The sequence below is a fragment of the Astatotilapia calliptera genome, chromosome 4 (assembly GCF_964374335.1).
Source record: "Astatotilapia calliptera chromosome 4, fAstCal68.1, whole genome shotgun sequence".
In the NCBI taxonomy this organism is placed as follows: domain Eukaryota; kingdom Metazoa; phylum Chordata; class Actinopteri; order Cichliformes; family Cichlidae; genus Astatotilapia; species Astatotilapia calliptera.
Window position 1 is genome coordinate 12,179,859 of NC_137425.1, and position 19,689 is coordinate 12,199,547.

The 19,689-nt window shown below is 41.4% G+C and overlaps 2 protein-coding genes across 5 annotated transcripts; one reads left to right on the plus strand and one right to left on the minus strand.

Moving 5' to 3' along the window:
* Positions 1-1,520: 1,520 nt before the first annotated feature.
* Positions 1,521-11,252, minus strand: atp5pd (ATP synthase peripheral stalk subunit d). Of its 2 annotated transcripts, XM_026164781.2 has the most exons (7): positions 11,193-11,252; positions 7,562-7,706; positions 4,322-4,460; positions 3,906-4,002; positions 3,117-3,188; positions 2,873-2,935; positions 1,521-1,786 (listed from the first exon to the last, which is right to left on the minus strand). In XM_026164781.2, the coding sequence occupies exons 3-7, from the start codon at positions 4,441-4,443 to the stop codon at positions 1,655-1,657; spliced, it is 486 nt and encodes a 161-aa protein (XP_026020566.2). In that variant the 5' UTR covers positions 4,444-4,460; positions 7,562-7,706; positions 11,193-11,252; the 3' UTR covers positions 1,521-1,654. The 2 variants fall into 2 exon arrangements, with proteins under 2 accessions (XP_026020566.2, XP_026020567.2); XM_026164782.2 differs by lacking the exon at positions 7,562-7,706 and having other exon boundaries at positions 11,193-11,223.
* LOC113020639 (medium-chain acyl-CoA ligase ACSF2, mitochondrial-like) lies at positions 10,535-19,613 on the plus strand. Of its 3 annotated transcripts, none has more exons than XR_013908825.1 (16): positions 10,535-10,732; positions 15,396-15,591; positions 16,099-16,227; positions 16,802-16,855; positions 17,018-17,136; positions 17,284-17,446; positions 17,577-17,672; positions 17,752-17,903; positions 17,999-18,087; positions 18,174-18,250; positions 18,341-18,448; positions 18,534-18,685; positions 18,814-18,911; positions 19,086-19,196; positions 19,284-19,352; positions 19,446-19,613. XR_013908825.1 is itself a non-coding variant. In XM_026164775.2 (16 exons), exons 1-16 carry the CDS (start codon positions 10,611-10,613, stop codon positions 19,494-19,496), a joined length of 1,830 nt encoding a protein of 609 aa, XP_026020560.2. In that variant the 5' UTR covers positions 10,541-10,610; the 3' UTR covers positions 19,497-19,613. The 3 variants fall into 3 exon arrangements, 2 of the variants coding, with proteins under 2 accessions (XP_026020560.2, XP_026020561.2); XM_026164775.2 differs by having other exon boundaries at positions 10,541-10,732; positions 18,770-18,911; XM_026164776.2 differs by lacking the exon at positions 10,535-10,732 and adding an exon at positions 12,134-12,660 and having other exon boundaries at positions 18,770-18,911.
* The last annotated feature ends 76 nt before the right edge of the window (positions 19,614-19,689 follow it).

The following is a 19,689-nucleotide window of genomic DNA, read 5'->3' on the forward strand; positions in this document are numbered from 1 at the left end:
GCCTTTAAGGCTTTTATGTCAGGAAGCTGACTTGATCTTTTCATCTCAGGGACACTGCTGAGGTAAGATGAAATGTTTCCAAGGTGGAATTGGAGAAATTGTTCATGCTCTTATCTTTTCCCGCTGAAATATTTGCAACTGTCTACTTAAATGTCTTGAAAAATCATCTTTAAATCAGGTTCAGTCTGTCTAAAATACAGCTAGGGATTTCATATCTCTCATATTTTGGAGTATCTTCACTCTGCCTCCTCTTAGCTTTGGAGTTCTTGTTTTAACTCTCAAAGCTTTGAATGGTTAAGACACCACAGACCCTCTCCGAACTTTTACTGACCTACTCTTCCAAGATGTTTGTTACGTCTTTGAAGCGTAGGTTACTGCTGGTGCCTTGTACTCATTTTACACTTAAGGCATTCTTTTTTGGCATTTGGGAAGTTTCATGTGTGTTCTTTAATATATGTTTTCCTTTTGTGTATTCTTTTAGGTGTCAAGCACCTTGTTACTTTGTCTGTAAAAGGTGCTTTATAAATGTACTAGAATTGCTTGTAGAGGTTTGCCAAAAGTTGGTCATGATTGAGAAAATGTTCTCATTTCATAGTAAATTAGGCTTAAACAGGCAAAAACGCTGGTAGAGCAATGTTTTTACTCTATGTTTCATTGCTGAACACAGAAGGCTCGACTCGCTTCATTATGCTTTTTCAGCCCAATGTCGCCCCCTGCAGGTTCCTCTTAATGCAGCAGCTTTCGTCGGTGTCGTCGAGGTTGGGGTACATTCCCGTACTTATCACCATTAAGCCTGCAGTGATGGGCCGAGTTACATACAGCATTAAGCCACAAACCAAAGCCATAATAATAGTGCAGTGAGAGCACAGAAAGCGGGCTTTATGTTTAAAGTCTCTCTCCAGTCCCAGAGAGACTGCTCGTATTTCCATCTGTGGTGAAATGCGGATTTATACTGTAGTCATAACAAAGCCTGAACAAGACTGACACTGCGTAATAAAAGGGTTGGATGATCATTTGTTCTGCAGACATAGCTGTCCACAAACTGATGGATTGCTTGACTGTCTAACGTAACAGTGTATAGCATGTATTCATACATCGAGGGATTACCTAACGACACACAGAAGTAAATATACAATAAGGAAGAGCTGCGTCTGCCTTTCTGATGAGGAAAACTGACAAAGATGAGGCATTGCGGGTTCCCCAAAGGCAGCACCGACCCCACGAAAGAGGGAAACTGTACTCTCCTTTCTGCTGAGTGTGACTTGGCCGAGTGTGTGCTTAAAAACTGTGTATCCACAAGGGTCGAGTTTTCAGTGAGAGCCGGGCGATATTTCATACCAAATTTAGAAAGAAAACAGTTAAAGGTATCAAGTTGAGTTCATGACGCCTGGGAAGAAATCCTGTAATAAAATAACAGTTGTTTGCCTGCGAGGGATCTGAGAGGTTGTTTATAATGGGTCTGTGAACACTGATGAACTTTGACGCTATTTGATGACCATAAAAAAACAAGACAGAGGAGCCACGATTTCAGGATTTAATTACGCCAAATTACAAAGAAATAAAACACACGATGCTTTCATTTCTTGAGAAGTTGATGTACAGACTTATAGACAGATCTTTCCTCAGCATATGGAATATAAATAGTGTGGTGAATTTACAGATCAGCAATGGGCTTGTGTGGCCAATAAGGATGCTTTTCTTTGTCCAGCTTTGTTTCTGGGAATGTGTCATTCAGGTCTTCAATCGTCATCTGGTCAAATGGGATCATGTTCTTGAATTTTTCCAGCTGGGAAAGGAAGAAAAGATGATCAGAAAAAAGAAAAAAAACAAAACATGGCTTTAATAAACCCTACTAGGCCTTAAGTGGAAATGTCTCAGCCGACTTTTTTCTCCTTCAGAATAAAATGTGCTGCCAGTTTTCCATGAACACCCAATATTCAGAAGCACTGGGTGCTACTGAATATCCACCTGAATCTGATAAATACAGAGTAAAGTGGTTGCCCCATGATCGGAAGGTTGGGGGTTCGAATCCACTGAACGGCTATTCTGAGGTACCCCTGAGCAAGGTACTGTCCCTACACACTGCTCTCCGGGCGCCTGCTCAGTGGCTGCCCACTGCTTCACTGAGTGAATGGGCCAAATGCAGAGAAAAAAAACAAGTAATTTCCCCACGGGGATCAATAAAGTATACATCATTATTATTATCATTATTATCACTGACTGTGACTGTGTTCTGGACTGCCAATTTATTTAATATTCCTCTGTCTCTGAATGTGTGCCAGCCTGAAATTAAACTGTGGCTGTCAGAGTTGGTGGAGACACGTATACATAATAATGTATACGTGTATATATACGTATACATTATTATGTATACGTGTGTATATATACATATACTTGTACTTCTGGGAGTATAAGTGTTGAGGGGGGAGCGGAGGCTGCCATTGCAACTTGGATAAATGCTATAATGATTACAGAGTATCTGAAGACTGCCCTTCGCCTCAAACAGGTGGAGCTCCAAACTGCCTTTTCTGCTAATTAATTCTGTGATGTTAACGCTGTGCGCCCCAGTGCACTTTTTCCAGCAGTCACCTGTTGTCTCGGGTGTGGCTATGATACTTTAACCTGATCTAACAGGTGCAAACGTTTTCTGGACCCCTGAGGCAAGTGAAAATCCCGTCATCGCTTCCTGTGTTTCTGCTCCAGCTCCTGACAAACTGCTGCCAGGTACTAACACCTAATGCAAAACCGAGTCAAGTCAAGTAGATGCTAGCGGAAAATAGCCTGATGTTTGAGCTTAAGGAAAGATGGTGTTGAAAAAGTTAAATGTCACTTAAGTTGTCCAAAAATAACAAATGAAAAGTATAAGGCTCACCTGTTTTTCATACTGAGCGATACGAGCCTTGGATGCTTCAATGTAGGCAGTGGCTGTTTTGTTCTGGAAGACAAGTAAACATTACAAAAGACTCATTCATGTGCATGTTCATTATCCGTGTTTATGTTGTGCTTGACTTTTTTTATTTTTTCAAAATTAAACTTTGGATTTTGTCCTTCTCAGCTTTATGTTCAGGATGGGACACACATTCTTACATCCACCACCTCCAAACAGAGGCACTCACCGCTTCCTCCTCCTGAGCATTTATAATTGCTGTCTGAGTGTCTACAGGCTCCGGGACCCTCAAGGCACTGAACTGTGGGACACATTAAATATAAGGTTTATACATTCAAGTAACTGGAAAAAAGGCCACAAGTACGCAAAATACACAAAGCACAGCTGCTAATTTTTTCCCAGTATTTTTAAGCAGTGGTTCAAATGTTTCTAACCCCTGTGAAAAACTGTAACTAAAGTGAATCTGGCTGCTGTTTTGGTTTAAACTTTAAAAAATGCTGGAAAAAATGAGTGCAAATTAAAAAGCATGATTATTTTGCCAAAAGCCTGTAACTGGAAAATATCAGTAATATTAATATGACGTTAACATTTTACATTTCTTCATTAAAGCTATCGTAGAGGCACTACGACACTGATTCTAAAAATGTTGGGACACTGTGTAAAATGTAAAGAACAGAATTCAAATCATATTTCATTTGCAATTCGTTGCTAATAAAACATCTCATTTTGTAACTAATTAGGTTAATTGGCAACAGGGCAGTTGCATGCTTGGTTATATAAAAAGCAGCTTAGATAGGCAGAATCTCAAAAGGAAAGGTGGGCAGAGGTTCACCCATCAACAGACTTTTATTAAAAGTGGTAGATTTTTCATATTTGATATGTTTCAAACACGTTTCTAGGTTTTACTATGAATAAAAAAAGGAGCTTATGAGATTTACAAATCATTGCATTCTATGTTTATTTGTATGTTGCGTGGGTGCCAACTTCTTTTGAATCGGTACATTTAGTGCAGGCTTACCTTCTTTTCAAACTCATCCACCATGCCTGCTTTAGCCACAACAGATCTGTAGTAGCTCCAGTCAATAGCAGGAGGTTTCTCGGGTAGAGAGGTGAGTCTGTGAACACACAACAGCTAACTTACTGTCATCACAAGACATGTAAACAGACAAGACATGACAGAAGAGCTCCTATTGACAAAATCTGCACACTTTCACAGATGTATTCTGGGCATACTCATGATGCAATGCCAATAACAGATGCAGAGGTCGTCTAAATAAAGTTAATTACAGTTAACTAAATACTAAGAAATAATACCAAACATGTATGACACGGGTGGCAAAGAAGAGCATGCTGGTGACTTCACATCAGGCTATTTTATGGGCGCAATGCGCCTTTGTAAAATGCTAGAACAGGGTTTGAAGACTGAATACACACTTGGCAGCAATGGCATCACTTCGTGTCTTCAGGTTGTTGAACATGGTCCTCTGGTTGGGCGGCACCCTCTCAGCGAAAGCCGTCCAGTCAATGGCCTTCAGTGCAGCTCGTCTCCCAGCCATGTTTGGGAATGTGTGAGCTGAAGAGGACAACAAGACCAGATTAACTGGTGTTGGTCAAACAGAACGCAGGGACTGAAGCTGTCACAATTTCAGCTTTACATTTGGATTCCTGTGCTGGTTGTTTTTAATGCAACACTTCAGTCATCAGAAAGACACTAAACAAAATCTGAAAACAAATAAAAGTATTCCATAAAAAGGTTGTACTGGTTTTCATAAGAAACATATTTACATTTGCTTGACTCATTTAAAGATTCTTCTCCTGAAAGTGAAACTCCTACAAATACCTCTGTTCCCAACTTTCAGGTGACAAACTTATACTGAGGCCATTTAGTAAATCCAGCAGCTTTTTAACATCAAAAGAAGGCTCTGCGCTGCTGCAGACATTAGTAAATCTGACCCTAAACGTTCTTCCATCTTTAAAATGCCAGCCTTTGTAATAAGGGATATTTTTTCACAGGCTTTTCTCATTTAAATCACCCCATAAAACAACAGGGTTGGAACGCAGTGTGCCGCTTTGTAGTCCATCTTCAACACGGCGGACATCCTGAGTCACATTGTTAAGGAGAGACAAGTGTAAGGCTGTTCTCTTTTCCTAAGTCCTGAGAAATTCTCCTATCCACTTTTCCTTGTAAGAGTTTAGGAAAAGAGATTAGGACTAGGATACAGGAGGTACTTTTGGAAAGCATTCCAGGTGTACAGTGGGGCAAAAAAGTATTTAGTCAGCCACCGATTGTGCAAGTTCCCCCACCTAAAATGATGACAGAGGTCAGTAATTTGCACCAGAGGTACACTTCAACTGTGAGAGACAGAATGTGAAAAAAAAAATCCATGAATCCACATGGTAGGATTTGTAAAGAATTTATTCGTAAATTAGGGTGGAAAATAAGTATTTGGTCACCTCAAACAAGGAAAATCTCTGGCTCTCACAGACCTGTAACGTCTTCTGTAAGAAGCTTTTCTGTCCCCCACTTGTTACCTGTATGAATGGCACCTGTTTGAACTCATCATCTGTATAAAAGACACCTGTCCACAGCCTCAAACAGTCAGACTCCAAACTCCGCCATGGCCAAGACCAAAGAGCTTTCGAAGGACACCAGGAAAAGTATTGTAGACCTGCACCAGACTGGGAAGAGTGAATCTACAATAGGCAAGCAGCTTGGTGTGAAAAAATCAACTGTGGGAGCAATCATCAGAAAATGGAAGACATACAAGACCACTGATAATCTCCCACGATCTGGGGCTCCACGCAAGATCTCATCCCGTGGGGTCAAAATGATCATGAGAACGGTGAGCAAAGATCCCAGAACCACACAGGGGGACCTGGTGAATGACCTGCAGAGAGCTGGGACCAAAGTAACAAAGTTCACCATCAGTAACACACTAAAACGGCAGGGAATCAAATCCCGCAGTGCCAGACGTGTTCCGCTGCTGAAGCCAGTGCATGTCCAGGCCCGTCTGAAGTTTGCCAGAGAGCACATGGATGATACAGCAGAGGATTGGGAGAATGTCATGTGGTCAGATGAAACCAAAGTAGAACTTTTTGGTATAAACTCAACTCGTCATGTTTGGAGGAAGAAGAATACTGAGTTGCATCCCAAGAACACCATACCTACTGTGAAGCATGGGGGTGGAAACATCATGCTATGGGGCTGTTTTTCTGCCAAGGGGACAGGACGACTGATCCGTGTTAAGGACAGAATGAATGGGGCCATGTATCGTGAGATTTTGAGCCAAAACCTCCTTCCATCAGTGAGAACTTTGAAGATGAAACGAGGCTGGGTCTTCCAACATGACAATGATCCTAAACACACCGCCCGGGCAACAAAGGAGTGGCTCCGTAAGAAGCATTTGAAAGTCCTGGAGTGGCCTAGCCAGTCTCCAGACCTCAACCCCATAGAAAATCTGTGGCGGGAGTTGAAAGTCCGTGTTGCTCGGCGACAGCCCCAAAACATCACTGCTCTCGAGAAGATCTGCATGGAGGAATGGGCCAAAATACCAGCTACTGTGTGTGCAAACCTGGTAAAGACCTATAGTAAACGTTTGACCTCTGTTATTGCCAACAAAGGTTATGTTACAAAGTATTGAGTTGTATTTTTGTTATTGACAAAATACTTATTTTCCACCCTGATTTACAAATAAATTCTTTACAAATCCTACCATGTGGATTCATGGATTTTTTTTTCACATTCTGTCTCTCACAGTTGAAGTGTACCTCTGGTGCAAATTACTGACCTCTGTCATCATTTTAAGTGGGGGAACTTGCACAATCGGTGGCTGACTAAATACTTTTTTGCCCCACTGTAGTTGTGTCACAGGTTAACCGGGTTTACTGTCACAATGACAGCGTAACATGGGCTGACATCCAATCTGAGTGCAGATACGTGTATGTGTAATTGTATGGTGTAGTTGCAGTGATGATCGATCTCACATCAAAGAAAGCTTTCGGGAATATTTAAAATATCCTGGTATGTTTAAAACACATTGAGCTGGTCATTGTCTAAAAATGGAGAATGAGCACTGAGCATATAGCTGCCCACGTTAGACTGACTGGGTGAACAGCACCATGCAGGGAAACCCGAAAGTCGGTGGAGCTGATCGGTGATGTCATAGGGAAAATATCGGCTTGTGATTTATGTTACAGAAACACAGGTGCGCGACCGGACAGAAGGCTTTTTAATATTTATTTATTTGTTTTTAATTAAAATAATGTAATCGTTGTCTGAAGATAATTTTCATACTGATTATCACCTTACAATCAATAACGATGCTGCTTTAACTTTCTGGGTAAAATATTGCTCAGTGAGAGCCATTAAAGGGTTGTTTTTCTTAACAGATTGTTTTTTTTATTTATTATTGTTGTTCTTATTAAAATGTCCCATCCGCACACTTATGTTATACAGCTAACGCAATGTGCCTTCAGTCTAATGAACTTAAAACGTAGCTAAACATTAGCAGCATAAGCATCCCGAGGTTAGCACGCAGTAAACACAGTTTATACGTTGCTGTCGTTTTATTTTTTCTAACATTTTGTGAACAACTTTGAAAAAGATGTCCAAGATTAGACTGTGGCGATTAGTTTTAAGGTTTGTTTTGATAAATCTGAACTTCATGTACATACCAACTCCGCAGGGACAGACCACCGACAGGAAGCGGAAGACTGTCTTCTTCTTCTACATATATATTGGCGGTTGGCAAACAACTGAAAGGTGCATTACCGCCACCAACTGGTATGGAGTGTGGTCTGGAACATCACTCAAAAAACCCTAAAAAACCCAAACAAACAAAGCCCATCATTAATCCTTTTCCCTATTTCCACCATAAACTCTGGGACCACAACTGCTACACCAGTTTCTCTCCACATCATATTGTAAGCCTTTTCTATGTCAAAAAACACTGCAACTACATTCTCTTTATTTCTTTCTGCTGAGTTCATGTTCCAAACACAATACCGGATCCATTGCATTTCTCCCTCTTCGGAACCCACTTTGATGTTTAGATATATAGCCTTTACTTTCTGTATAGTATATTAATCTTTCATTTATCATTCGTTCCATTACTTTGCAGACATTTGATGTTAAAGCGATAGGCCTGTAAATTTCCTGGGTGGACACCACCACAGCCTCCTTCCAGCTTTGTGGCAGTTTTCCACCCTCCCAAACTCTGTTATACAACTCTAACAAAAGATCTTTAGCTGACTCACTGAGTTGGTTTAACATGATATAGCATGCCTGATCTATTCCTGGTGCTGATAATTTAGATTTCTAGAGTACTCGATGTAGTTCTGTCTTTGTAAAAGGAATATTTAATGAATCATCTGTATCCTCTACCAGTTCCAATAAGTCTCCATTCTCTGTAATTGTCATTTCTCTTCCTCATCGCCCTTCCTTACTAACATTGCCTGAACTGTGGATGTTAAAAGTTTTTGCCAACACATTTGCCTTTTTCTCATCTCATGTTACTACTCCATCCCTCAAGATTGGATAACGATACTCCCTTTTCATACCATTCACCCTTCTAATCATTGACCAAACATTCTGTATTTTTGTCTCCCTCCCCACTGAATTACAAAAACCCCTCCAGAATTCCCTCTTTGCATTTTTAATGGTTGTTTTTACCTTAGCTTGTTATCTTTTATATTCAGTGAAATTCTGAAAATTGTGATTCTTCTTTAATATCTTAAAAGCCTAATCACTTTATCACACTTCTTCGTCCACCAAGGTACAATTGTCTTCTTCCTTCTTTCCTTTTTATCACCCTGCTTGCCGCCTCTAAAACTGCCTCACAAATAGAATAATTTAACTCATCCACCCCCACATTCATATCAATCTTTTGCATTTCTTGATCACTAACTATTCTAAATGTATCCCAATCACGATCATTAAAACACCACTTCTTCACCCCCTTATATCCTGTTTCTCTATAATCAACTCAATCTCTGTCATTATAGGATAATGGTCACTTTCAGTACCTGCCAGGAACAATTACCTCCCAATGAGTTTGACTCCAAAGTAAGGCCAATTGCTGATTCGGACCCTGTTATAACATTCACTCTTGTATCACTTCCATCATTTACGGAAGACGGTCAAACAGTTTAACTGCCTACATGGCTTAAAATTGCCATCTGCTGTTTGGTGTGTGTGACGATCGTGAATAGGGACGAAGGACAAATAGTACAATGAAACAAAGAAAAAAAAAGAAGAAAAAAATAGAAATCAACTAAACATAACATTCAATGCTGAAATGAATTATTCTGATAATAAATGCAAGTAAATAGCTGTAATTTGGCATGAATGTGCTTTACTAATTTTTCCAGCTTTACTCTAAAGAGCTGAATGAAATGAACCACAAACCTGGTCATTTTTACAATAAAGTAAAATTTGTAAAATTTTTAGCTGATTTCAAGCCAAAATAAACCAATAATTAATAATCTTTCAGAGACCTGAAAACAAAACACTACAAGAAGAAATACTGGTAAAATGAGAAACTTTATTTTACAACTGTTACATTTTTTTTTTTATTAAGAATAAACAAATTATGGCCAAACTTTGTGTCGGACAAATGGCTTCACATTTGGCTCTAGAACACTCTGGTATACAGAGAGGTTCGTACTTGAATCAGTGACTACAAGACTCTAGTTTCCAATAGCTGGGAATCGAATAAGCCGTGCTACCATGTTTCTTCAGAGAGAAGGTGCTTCTTCCTGTTAACCCTTCCAAACAACCCATGGTAATTAGTCTTTTTCTAACTGTTCTAATTGTCATGGACTTTAACATTTGAACTGAGCCCCGTAGTGTCTGAGATGTAGCTCCTGTTTTGTTAGTTTGTTTTTATTACAGTGCCACTGAGCATTGCATTGCCTGACCTTGGGGTGTATTTGCTGGGGAAGAGTGTGAGATTGTGTTAGCATACACCTGAATGCTCCACACCAGAAAACTGCCAAAACCTCTACTTTTATAGAGGTGCTCATGCTGGTTTTTAAAAAACAACAACAAAAAAACCAAAAAACAAAATCTTAGTAGCATTTCACATAAGATGAACATGTGGATAACTGTGAATAATAAATAATCTGCTCTGGACTGCAGTGAATGATTGCACAGACAAGACAGACTGACATTGTTAATGATAGGAGGACAGCTGAGTTACAAAGAAAAATGTTGAACTTTGAATTTAATACTGACTACATACACTCCTAAAACTGTCCAGATTCGCTGTTGTATAGTGTAGGCTGCTCTGTTGTATCAGACAACTGCATTTCTTCTGACAGACTGAGCGATAAGTGATCAGTGATGACTATCAGAAGATCACTGTAGTCCTGGAATACTCCAAGGGGAACACAAGCAGACAATCAAAATTTGGGTGAATATGCTTTTACTTTGTCTTTGGTTTCATGAGCCTGTGGTGCATCATGCACACAGTTAACACTTAATATCAATGAAATCAAAGATTGCAATCCTGAATGCACTGAAATTAACCACTGACATTCACTTGGAAATGATTAACCCTGAATATACACGCACGTCAGCCAGTGAGGGTGAGTGGAAGTTAAAGATTACACATGAAGTAATAAAATCCAGAGCAAACCAGCAGTCAGCAATATTTATTTACAAGACCCAGCATTTTGCAACCTAGATGTATTTTCACTCTACTTAGATCCAGCTGTCAGTCCAATGCCGACACAGATTTTATCCTTGCTGCTCGGATCCTGTGCCCACAGTCTCAGATGTGTGAATGGACTCAAATACAGCAACACGTGGAAATCATGCTCCGCAGCTTTACTGCAGTGGTGCCGGTAAGTTTATGTGACTAATTTTTAGCACATGTGCAATTCTGAGCAGCATAAAGATTCATCATTTTTTAGGTTTTTTCATTGCATTGGCTCTTCAAAACGATCATTTTAATTGCATTAGTCATTTTATGCCCTGATTGTTCTTAGCTTTTAACAGTGAGACTGAGCTTGATTACTGTGCACTGGTGCATGTTTGAATGCATTTTTTATTTATTTGACTTAAAGGTAAATATTTAAACAATCTCTGTTTTGGAGGAAGGAAGGTTCAGGGTTTAAGTAGTCATCATGGGCTCATCTGATTAGAATGAGAATAAGCAGTCAATCATTTACAGGTTTTGTCATTTTATTGAATAATGGGTAAAGGAAGGAAAGACACATGGACTGCTATCTCTAAAAAGGACAAAGTATGATTTAAGTGACTCAAAATGATACATGAACTCAGGCGACTCAAAGAGAAACTCACCTCAGCGGCTGCCCCTTGTGGGAGTGAAGAAAGAGTGAGCGGTAGGTGAGTGCAGTCCTTATATAACGAGTGACAGGTGAGTGCAATTAAGGCCAAGCACCACACCCAATCAAAGGTGAGGAAAAGAAACAAGGTGCATCTGGTGAAGTGAATGTGCTAAAAGGTGAGCCTTTACAACAGCTGCCCCCATATTTCTACTGAGAAATATGTTCAAAGGATTAGAGATGCTCTTTTTCACGAAGCGGGGGCAGAGGAATCAGACATGCTACAGGTCTAATATAGTAGTGATGGTGAGATGAAGCCTCATGATGAACTGAAGCTTTCCATCCAATTGGTCGACTCATGGTTCGAAGCATTGTGATGATTCATTTGCTCTACTGCGCCATCAAGTGGACAATTCAAGTGAAGCGGGCTCTTTGATTATAATGATGTGTAAACCTTATGTACATCTGGATAATGACACAATAGTGTTTGGTGCTTCACTTTTTAATAAACTAAAAGACAGAAATCAGATTATAGGATGTGTAGTGTTGTTTATTTATATTTTGGTGTTTATCATTTGTGATATTTATTACTGTGTGCATACTTTATTAGGAGAGACAAAATTAAAAAAAAACAAAAAAACAAAAACAAACATCTCTTCCTTGCTGGTTCCATCGAAGAAGAAATGCACAAGTAACTATGTAGCACGTACGTAATCCAATTCCACAACACGGTGTGATGGGGAATCAGCTGTTTTCCTGCCCATGTTATTTCGAATCTGGCGCGAACCGGTGAACCAGTCCCTGAATCAGTCACGTGGTACGGGCTGCCCGCGAGGCCTCGAACGTCACTGCCTACGTAATCAAAGCAAGCCTCGATACGCGCTTCAGAAAAACGCCCCCGCGATTACCCGACGCACGATTCGAAGCTTCGACACACAGGACACATCACTATAATATAGGTTCAGGGGGTCGACCTAGAGGTACACAACGCAGGCCAGACAGTTCAGGGGGCCGACCATGTAGCCAGCGGTGGCGGCAAAGCAGATCCAAATGCCAACCGCGTGGGATGCAGCGGCAGGCCCAGACCTGCAGACCGTCGGGCAGTTTTGCAGGCGCTGGGGGCAATGTACGGGGCTTGGCAGAGGCAGGACCAGGTGATGCAGGAGCAGGCAGCGCCCTGACCACTGGCGGAATGGCAGCCACAGGCAGTGGAACTGGTGATAGTGGCACTGCTGGTGACGACGTAGGTACTGCTGATGGTAGAGTATGAGGTGGCTGAATGAATTCAGAGCCATCAGCGGACACAAGGATGTGCTGGAGCGGTTCTCCTGAACTGGAAGATGTGAACAAACATTGGGCATGCGTGGAACTGCTCTGGGGTTGGAAGTCTGTGATTGGACCTTGGAGTGTCCATCCTAAGCAGGTTTTGACTGCTGCAGGAGATCCAAATGGTCCATGTCTAACTGGTGCAATAGGCTAATAAGGTGGGTATGATCAGAGCCTATGAGCAGTAGTGGAGCTGCTTTGTTAATAAAGGTTAATGGGATACCTTGAAGACGCTTGTATCTCCGTTGAAGAGAGGATACGGGGTAGGTGTGGTCTGAAAGTGCTAAGTGACTTGTAGCGAAGGCATTATTAATTGTGTAAGTTTTCTCTGGATGTGCGATGGGAGAAATCTGGAAACTTACAGAAGAACCTTGAATAGTTTCAACTTCTTGATGGACAGTTCTGAGTGATGAGCTTCTCAGCTTTCCCAGTTAGGTGGAGATGCTGAGCTGCAGATGTCAGAAGCATGGTACGTTGGGAGCCATCATCAAGTATTGCATATGTTTCCAGGGTTCTTTTGCCATTATGCAGGAGCACTTTCACAACCTTTAATAGTACACTAGTACAATCGCTAGGTCTATCAAAGTACAGTGTCCTCACTACAGGATTAGTTCCAGTTCTAGGTCTCTGATTCACCTCACATAGGATCTGTAGATGTCTTTCCATGCAGGTGGCACATGCTTTCCTCAGATCACACTTCGCAGTGTGATAAGTTCTAGCACAATGCCAGCACCATTTGTTTCTCTTTATCCAGTGTATTTTCTCATCTTTTGTCTTGTTAATGAACATGGGGCACTTGCTAATGTGGTGTTCAGGTGAGCAGCAATATGCACATCTTGCCTTAATCATTATGATGGGTTGTGCTGCCTGTACAGGATCGGATGCATTTGTCCCATGAAATATTGTTGTGAGTGGAGAGGTGTACTTATGGGCAGGTCGTGGCTGGTTAAAGGATGAAACGGCACTGTCCTTTCTTGGTTGACACTTTCATTCCATTTGCAACCAGGATGAGAACAAAGGTAAGTCATACATCATCTCCTTGTTCCTTGTAAATGTGCCGTTTGAAGCAACTGGAATGCTCTGCGGGCAACTTTTCAAGTAGGCGATCGACATGGGAGCCACAATTTAGTTCTGTCCGTCCTTGATCACCCATAGTGCTAAGCAAACCAACTAAAGCTTGCACACGAAGAGCAAAGTTATCCAGAGTCCGACCATCACCTGCTCTGAAAGGAGGAAGCTCCAGTATATTCCGTAGCTCTTTCAATGCTAGCTGTCTTGGTTGCCCATAATGCTCATCAAGAGCTTTGATGGGTGTATTTGGGTGTATTTAAGTGTATGGGTCAGGAGCATAGGAAAAGGAAATAGCTAACCGTTTAGCTTTGTCTACTTTCAGATGATCGAGAAGGACATGATATTTGAAATGCTTTGTCTCATGAGGGTCAAGCAGGTTAGTAAGGGCCATTCGTAACAGCCTATACTGGATTTCATCTTCCCAGTAAGGTCTGGGAAAGAAGGACCCTCAAGCTTATACACATGTTCTAGTGCTAACAGGGTGACTAGAACTAGCAGTAATGGGTACTGAAGGGTTTTGAGCATGCAAACAATTAGATGTAGCTGGTTGCTGCTTTACAGGAGGGTGCTGCCTTGGTTCTGGAATGCAAACGAGAGGTTGAGCGGGGTCTTCGTCTAGAGGAACAGCAGGTTGAACACATGAAATCTGGTGGGGACCTTGCAGTGGTGTGGCCAGGAAATTAAAAGGAGTCTCATCAGGTGTAGGAAAAACTGGTCTAGGCAAACCACTTGAAGGAACTGCAGCATCTAATATTGTTGAATTAGGGAAAGGAGGGCTAGCAGCCAGAACTGCACCAGAGTGACAGCTAACCTGGGGGGGCTGAGAGGGTGATTGACATGTTGCTGGATCAATCACTGGGAACTGCTCATGATGCGTTTGGGGAATGGCTTGTAAACGGCATACAGAGGATTTGCTTTCATCAGATGAAACAGTGTGAATTGAAGATCTGGAGGAATGGGGAGGAGATAAATGAATCATAAATTGCCTAATCTCCCTCATTGTCATCAGGAGTTCCCTCATCACCTCATCTTGATTTGTGGGTAAAGGAGCAGGGGATGTCTCTGGTTGACTTTCTGACTGCCCGCCAGGATCCTGCAGCCCATGTGTGTCTGTGTCACTATGCTGGCATTCTGTTTGACTCTCTGTATCACATCTAGCACTTCTACTTCCGGGATACTGAACGTCATACTGCTGCAGGTGGGCAGGAGGTCGCCTTTCACGACCGGAACGTCTCAAATCTTCAGTCAATGGCTGCTGTGTATCCATGACGTTAACACTACTCCGGCTCGGAGGACCGTGTTTTGGAGGAAGGAAGGTTCAGGGTTTAAGTAGTCATCATGGGCTCATCTGATTAGAATGAGAATAAGCAGTCAATCATTTACAGGTTTTGTCGTTTTATTGAATAATGGGTAAAGGAAGGAAAGACACACATGGACTGCTATCTCTAAAAAGGACAAAGTATGATTTAAGTAACTCAAAATGATACATGAACTCAGGACTCAACGAGAAACTCACCTCAGCTACCACCCCTTGTGGGAGTGAAGACAGAGTGAGGGGCAGGTGAGTGCAGTCCTTATATAACGAGTGACAGGTGAGTGCAATTAAGGCCAAGCACCACACCCAATCAAAGGTGAGGAAAAGAAACAAGGTGCATCTGGTGAAGTGAATGTGCTAAAAGGTGAGCCTTTGCAACAATCTCCTCATTAATGACAATTACGACCTGTGGATTCCAGTTGGGTATTATCGGCAATAATATCACTAAAAATGCACTAAACTCACAGGTCGTACCATCTGATCTCCGAACCCTGTGTTCTATATCAGGGCTCTTCACGTGGACAGTCCTCCTCAAAACCCATCACTGACCACCAGCTATGTCCACGGCACCTCCTCTTTCTCACTACTCCCCCTGACTGTGAGCCAGAGTCTGGATGCAACTGCCCAACGCTGGCCTGAACGGGAAGCTGTGATCTTTGTGCAGGATGGCATCCGAAAAACGTTTGCACAGTTTCAACAAGACGTACGTGATTTCATCCATTTAGCTTTTGCTTTTTCATGCATTTGACAACCCTTACATGTTATTTATATGTATTTAGTTGTTGTTTTAGTGGTTGAATCTGACGTTTTAATCATATTAATATGGGCTTTTCCCATTAAGATCCAAGATGTAGGACCTTTACTGTCAGTGATGACTTTGCATAAGAATCTGGTTGATTGTTAAACCCGATTACATCATTTTAAGAAAAGCATGGACATAAAATGTGGTTCCTGGAAAGTATTAACCTGGTTTGATAGTGACTCTCTGTGCACCATCTGTAGTTTGTCTTTTGAAGAAATTAAAAAATAAGATTAGCTGTGTTAAAAAGCCCATCTTACTGACATCAGAAAGAGACTTAAAAACAAAAAGAAAAGACAGAAGAAGCTTATTTAAGTTTGCTGTTTTTTACCACAGAACCCTGTTAATCATTTTTAACTTTTGAAAGTGTTGTGTGTTTTTTTTTTTTTTTGTCATTTTATTTTTGTGCAGGTTGACAAGGCTGCTGCAGGCCTTCTTGCTCTGGGGCTGAAGCGAGGCGATCGACTGGGAGTCTGGGGGCCAAACACATATCAGTGGATCCTTTTCCAGTTTGCTTCAGCCAAGGCTGGAATCATACTGGTTAGTACAGGAGCTGTGTACATGCCCTTGAAACAGCTTTTACAGCACCGTAGCTTGTGTTATCAAACACAGTCAAATGTAAGTGACAAGGACATTGAACCTGGCAGTTGCATAGAGGAGCTGTTATGTAATCTCACAATTTTATGCTCACCAGCTCAAAAGTAATCTGTCATCATCACCTATAGTATAATGTGCATAATAAGACACCTTTCTCACTCACTATGTGTTAACAGACCTCTCTGCATTAAATCATACTTGTTATTAATCTCTGGCTCTCTTCCACAGCATGTCTTTTATCCTGTCTTCCTTCTCTCGTGTGAGGGAGTTTTTCCTTCCTACTGTCGCCAACCTGCTCGCTCATAGGGGGTCATATGATTGTTGGGTTTTTCTCTGTATGCATTATTGTAGGGTCTACCTACAATATAAAGCATCTTGAGGCAACTGTTATTGTGATTTGGTGCTCTTTAAATAAAATTGATTTGAATGATATGGTATGATTTCTGTAGTCTTTTGAAAAAAGACAGTGAAGCTTTGCATGGATAAAACTTTTGTCTTTGAACTGTTATCTTTGCAGGTGCCCTTGAACCCAGCCTATCAGGTAAAGGAAGTGGAGTTCACTATACTAAAGGTACAGTCAGTTGGCCCTATTGGGACAATAGCCTGAAATTGAATAGAAATGTTTAGCCTGCTTACAATTTCTATGCTGTACTTCCATTGGTTACTGATAATTTACTGGATTATTCAAGCGTAAAGGAATTTGAATGTATTTAAACAGATTTGTTGCATCTAGGTCCAGTGTAAGGCAGTGGTATGTCCAACCAGCTTTAAAACCCAGAGATTTTGTGAGATGCTGAGGGAGATTTGCCCAGAGATTGGCACAACACCAGGAGGCAAATTTAAAAGCTCCAGGTTAGTCAGATTCAAATATCCCTCCTCTGCTGATATTAAGGGACTATGAAATCTTTTTATAACATATCACTTTTAAAAAAATGATAGTGTTGAAGTTGAAGCTGTTTAGGATTTGAGACAAAGATATGGTCATGGTTTTTTTTTTAGGTTGCCATACTTGGAAATGGTGATTGTGACCGACAGCAGGCAGCCAGGGATGCTCCACGTAGATGATGTGATGCAAGCAGGGGAGAGTCGGCACCACAGAGAGCTGATGGATCTGCAGAGCAAGCTTTCCTTTGATGACCCCATCAACATTCAGTTTACATCAGTAACATTCAGTGTTTCAACTTTTTCCAGGGCACACATGTATCATATTGACCTGTAACAACAATTAGAGCATTGAAAACGATCTAATAATCATTCTGCTCATTGTTGTACAAATTGCTCATTTGTATAAGGGTACGACTGGGAACCCAAAAGGAGCTGTGCTTTCCCACCACAACATTGTAAATAATGCCTACTTCCTGGGCCTCCGCGTCGGTTACGGATGGAGAGTAAGTTCATGTACGTGTTACTAACAAGAAGAAAGCACAAATAATAGTGAATTACTTCCTTATCTCTATTCACCATCAGCCTCGGGTGCGAGTGTGTGTGCCTGTTCCATTCTACCACTGCTTCGGCTCCGTGCTTGGAGGAATGAGCATGGCAGTTCACGGCATCACGCTAGTTTTTCCTTCCGCAGCCTACAACAGCTGTGCCAATTTAGAGGCCATTCAAAGTGAAAAGTACAGCACCACTCATCTTCACTATCATAAGTGTCCAGCTGTACGAGAATAAGCACTTTCACAGATTACCATCCATGTCTTTTCTTTTACTCCAGGTGCAATTTTATGTACGGTACCCCCACCATGTTCACTGATCTGCTAAGCCAAGATTTACAAAAATATGATTTGTCTTCAGTTGAAGCTGGTGAGAGACCAAAAGACATGACACCACATTTAATGGGTTAAAATTGGTGTCATGTCTACCCTTCATATTTGCTACTGCATTTTTAGGGATCATGGGAGGTTCTCCGTGCCCTCCAGAGATTGTGAGAAGACTGACAACAGACATGAATATGAAGGAGATAACAGTGAGATGATACCTCTTCAGATAACACTAAAACTTACCGGAGAAGCACGTACCAGCACATAGCAACATATGCAAATCATTTTTCCCCCAGTTATGCTATGGAACAACTGAAAATAGTCCTGTTACATTTCTTGGGTTTCCAGAGGACAACGAGAAGCTGAAGATTAACACCGTAGGATGCATCCTGGGTCACACTGAGGTATAATTTCTTTCCCACACAAACCTTCATCTACACATCCCTCTAACACAGTGACACGTGGTATTTTTGCATGCCTTAACCTTAGGCTAAATTGGTGGACCCCACTACTGGGGAGATTGTCCCTCTTGGGGCCTCAGGTGAGCTGCTGATCAGAGGCAGCTGTGTGATGCATGGGTACTGGGATGAGCCAGAGAAAACCAGAGAGGTGATCTCCCAAGACCGCTGGTACAGGACTGGGTAAGGTGGAGTTTCACATATGTCCCTAGATACACAATTGTTGAGTAGAGGGCAGTGTGGGAAGTGTAGTTGTTGTCTGTACAGTGACACAGCCAGTCTGAACAGTCTGGGATACTGCTCCATTGAAGGACGCATAAAGGATATGATCATTCGAGGAGGAGAGAACATCTATCCAGTTGAGATAGAGCAATTTCTCTACAAGCATCCCAAAGTAAAGGAAGTGCAGGTAAGATTAAACCACTTGGGGGCAGCATGTGAGTACTAAGTAGTGTCTCTGTGTGGGTATAGAGCTTAAAAATACTATTTTGGTTGTTGTAAGCAATAAGCAGCCTCTGAGAATACGCATTAATCAGCTGTAGTGTTCGGTATAAACTGTAACTCTTCCTTCCCGTGCTTTCAGGTGGTTGGAGTGAAAGATGAGCGGCTGGGTGAGCAAGTTTGTGCTTGCATCAAGCTGAAGGAGGGTCAGAGTTCCAGTGCGGAAGAGATAAGAGCTTTCTGCAAAGGCCAGGTAGGAAGAGATAAAACATAAGACTGCTAGCACCTGTAACCACTTTAAATTGAAGCATGACTGTAGCTTGCCCACTCTTGCTTTTAGATTTCTCACTTCAAGATCCCACACTATGTGTTATTTGTGGACAGCTACCCTCTCACGGTCTCTGGAAAGGTAGGAAACGTTCACACCAACATGCCATCTGTTTCCGCCATGTATTTATATACTCATAACACATAATTAATATGAAATGAAATATTTTTCTAGATCAAGAAGAACATATTAAAGGAAACAATGGAGAAGAAGTTGGGCCTTTAATTTTGTGTCCACGGTTGGAGAGCACCTGAAATGCAGAACAGTGGAAACTGGAACATTTCCATGTTCTTTTTAAATTGTAGTTGTGGGTGCTATATAAATAAAAATTATTACATTGTTGTTGTTGTTTTTAAACCAACCATAAAACTTTCTTAACCAAACTATGAAACTTAAATTGCCGAACTGTTCTGTTTTT

Coding starts and splice junctions, on each gene's coding strand:
- atp5pd (XM_026164781.2), bottom strand. CDS start 4,443: ATGGCTGGGAGACGAGCTGCACTGAAGGCCATTGACTGGACGGCTTTC. Junction 2,936..3,116: donor ATGCTCAGGAGGAGGAAGCG/GTGAGTGCCTCT, acceptor CTTGTCTTCCAG/AACAAAACAGCCACTGCCTA. Junction 1,787..2,872: donor TCGCTCAGTATGAAAAACAG/GTGAGCCTTATA, acceptor TTCCTTTCCCAG/CTGGAAAAATTCAAGAACAT.
- LOC113020639 (XM_026164775.2), top strand. CDS start 10,611: ATGCCGACACAGATTTTATCCTTGCTGCTCGGATCCTGTGCCCACAGT. Junction 17,447..17,576: donor TCAACATTCAGTTTACATCA/GTAACATTCAGT, acceptor CATTTGTATAAG/GGTACGACTGGGAACCCAAA. Junction 17,904..17,998: donor GAGGCCATTCAAAGTGAAAA/GTACAGCACCAC, acceptor CTTTTACTCCAG/GTGCAATTTTATGTACGGTA.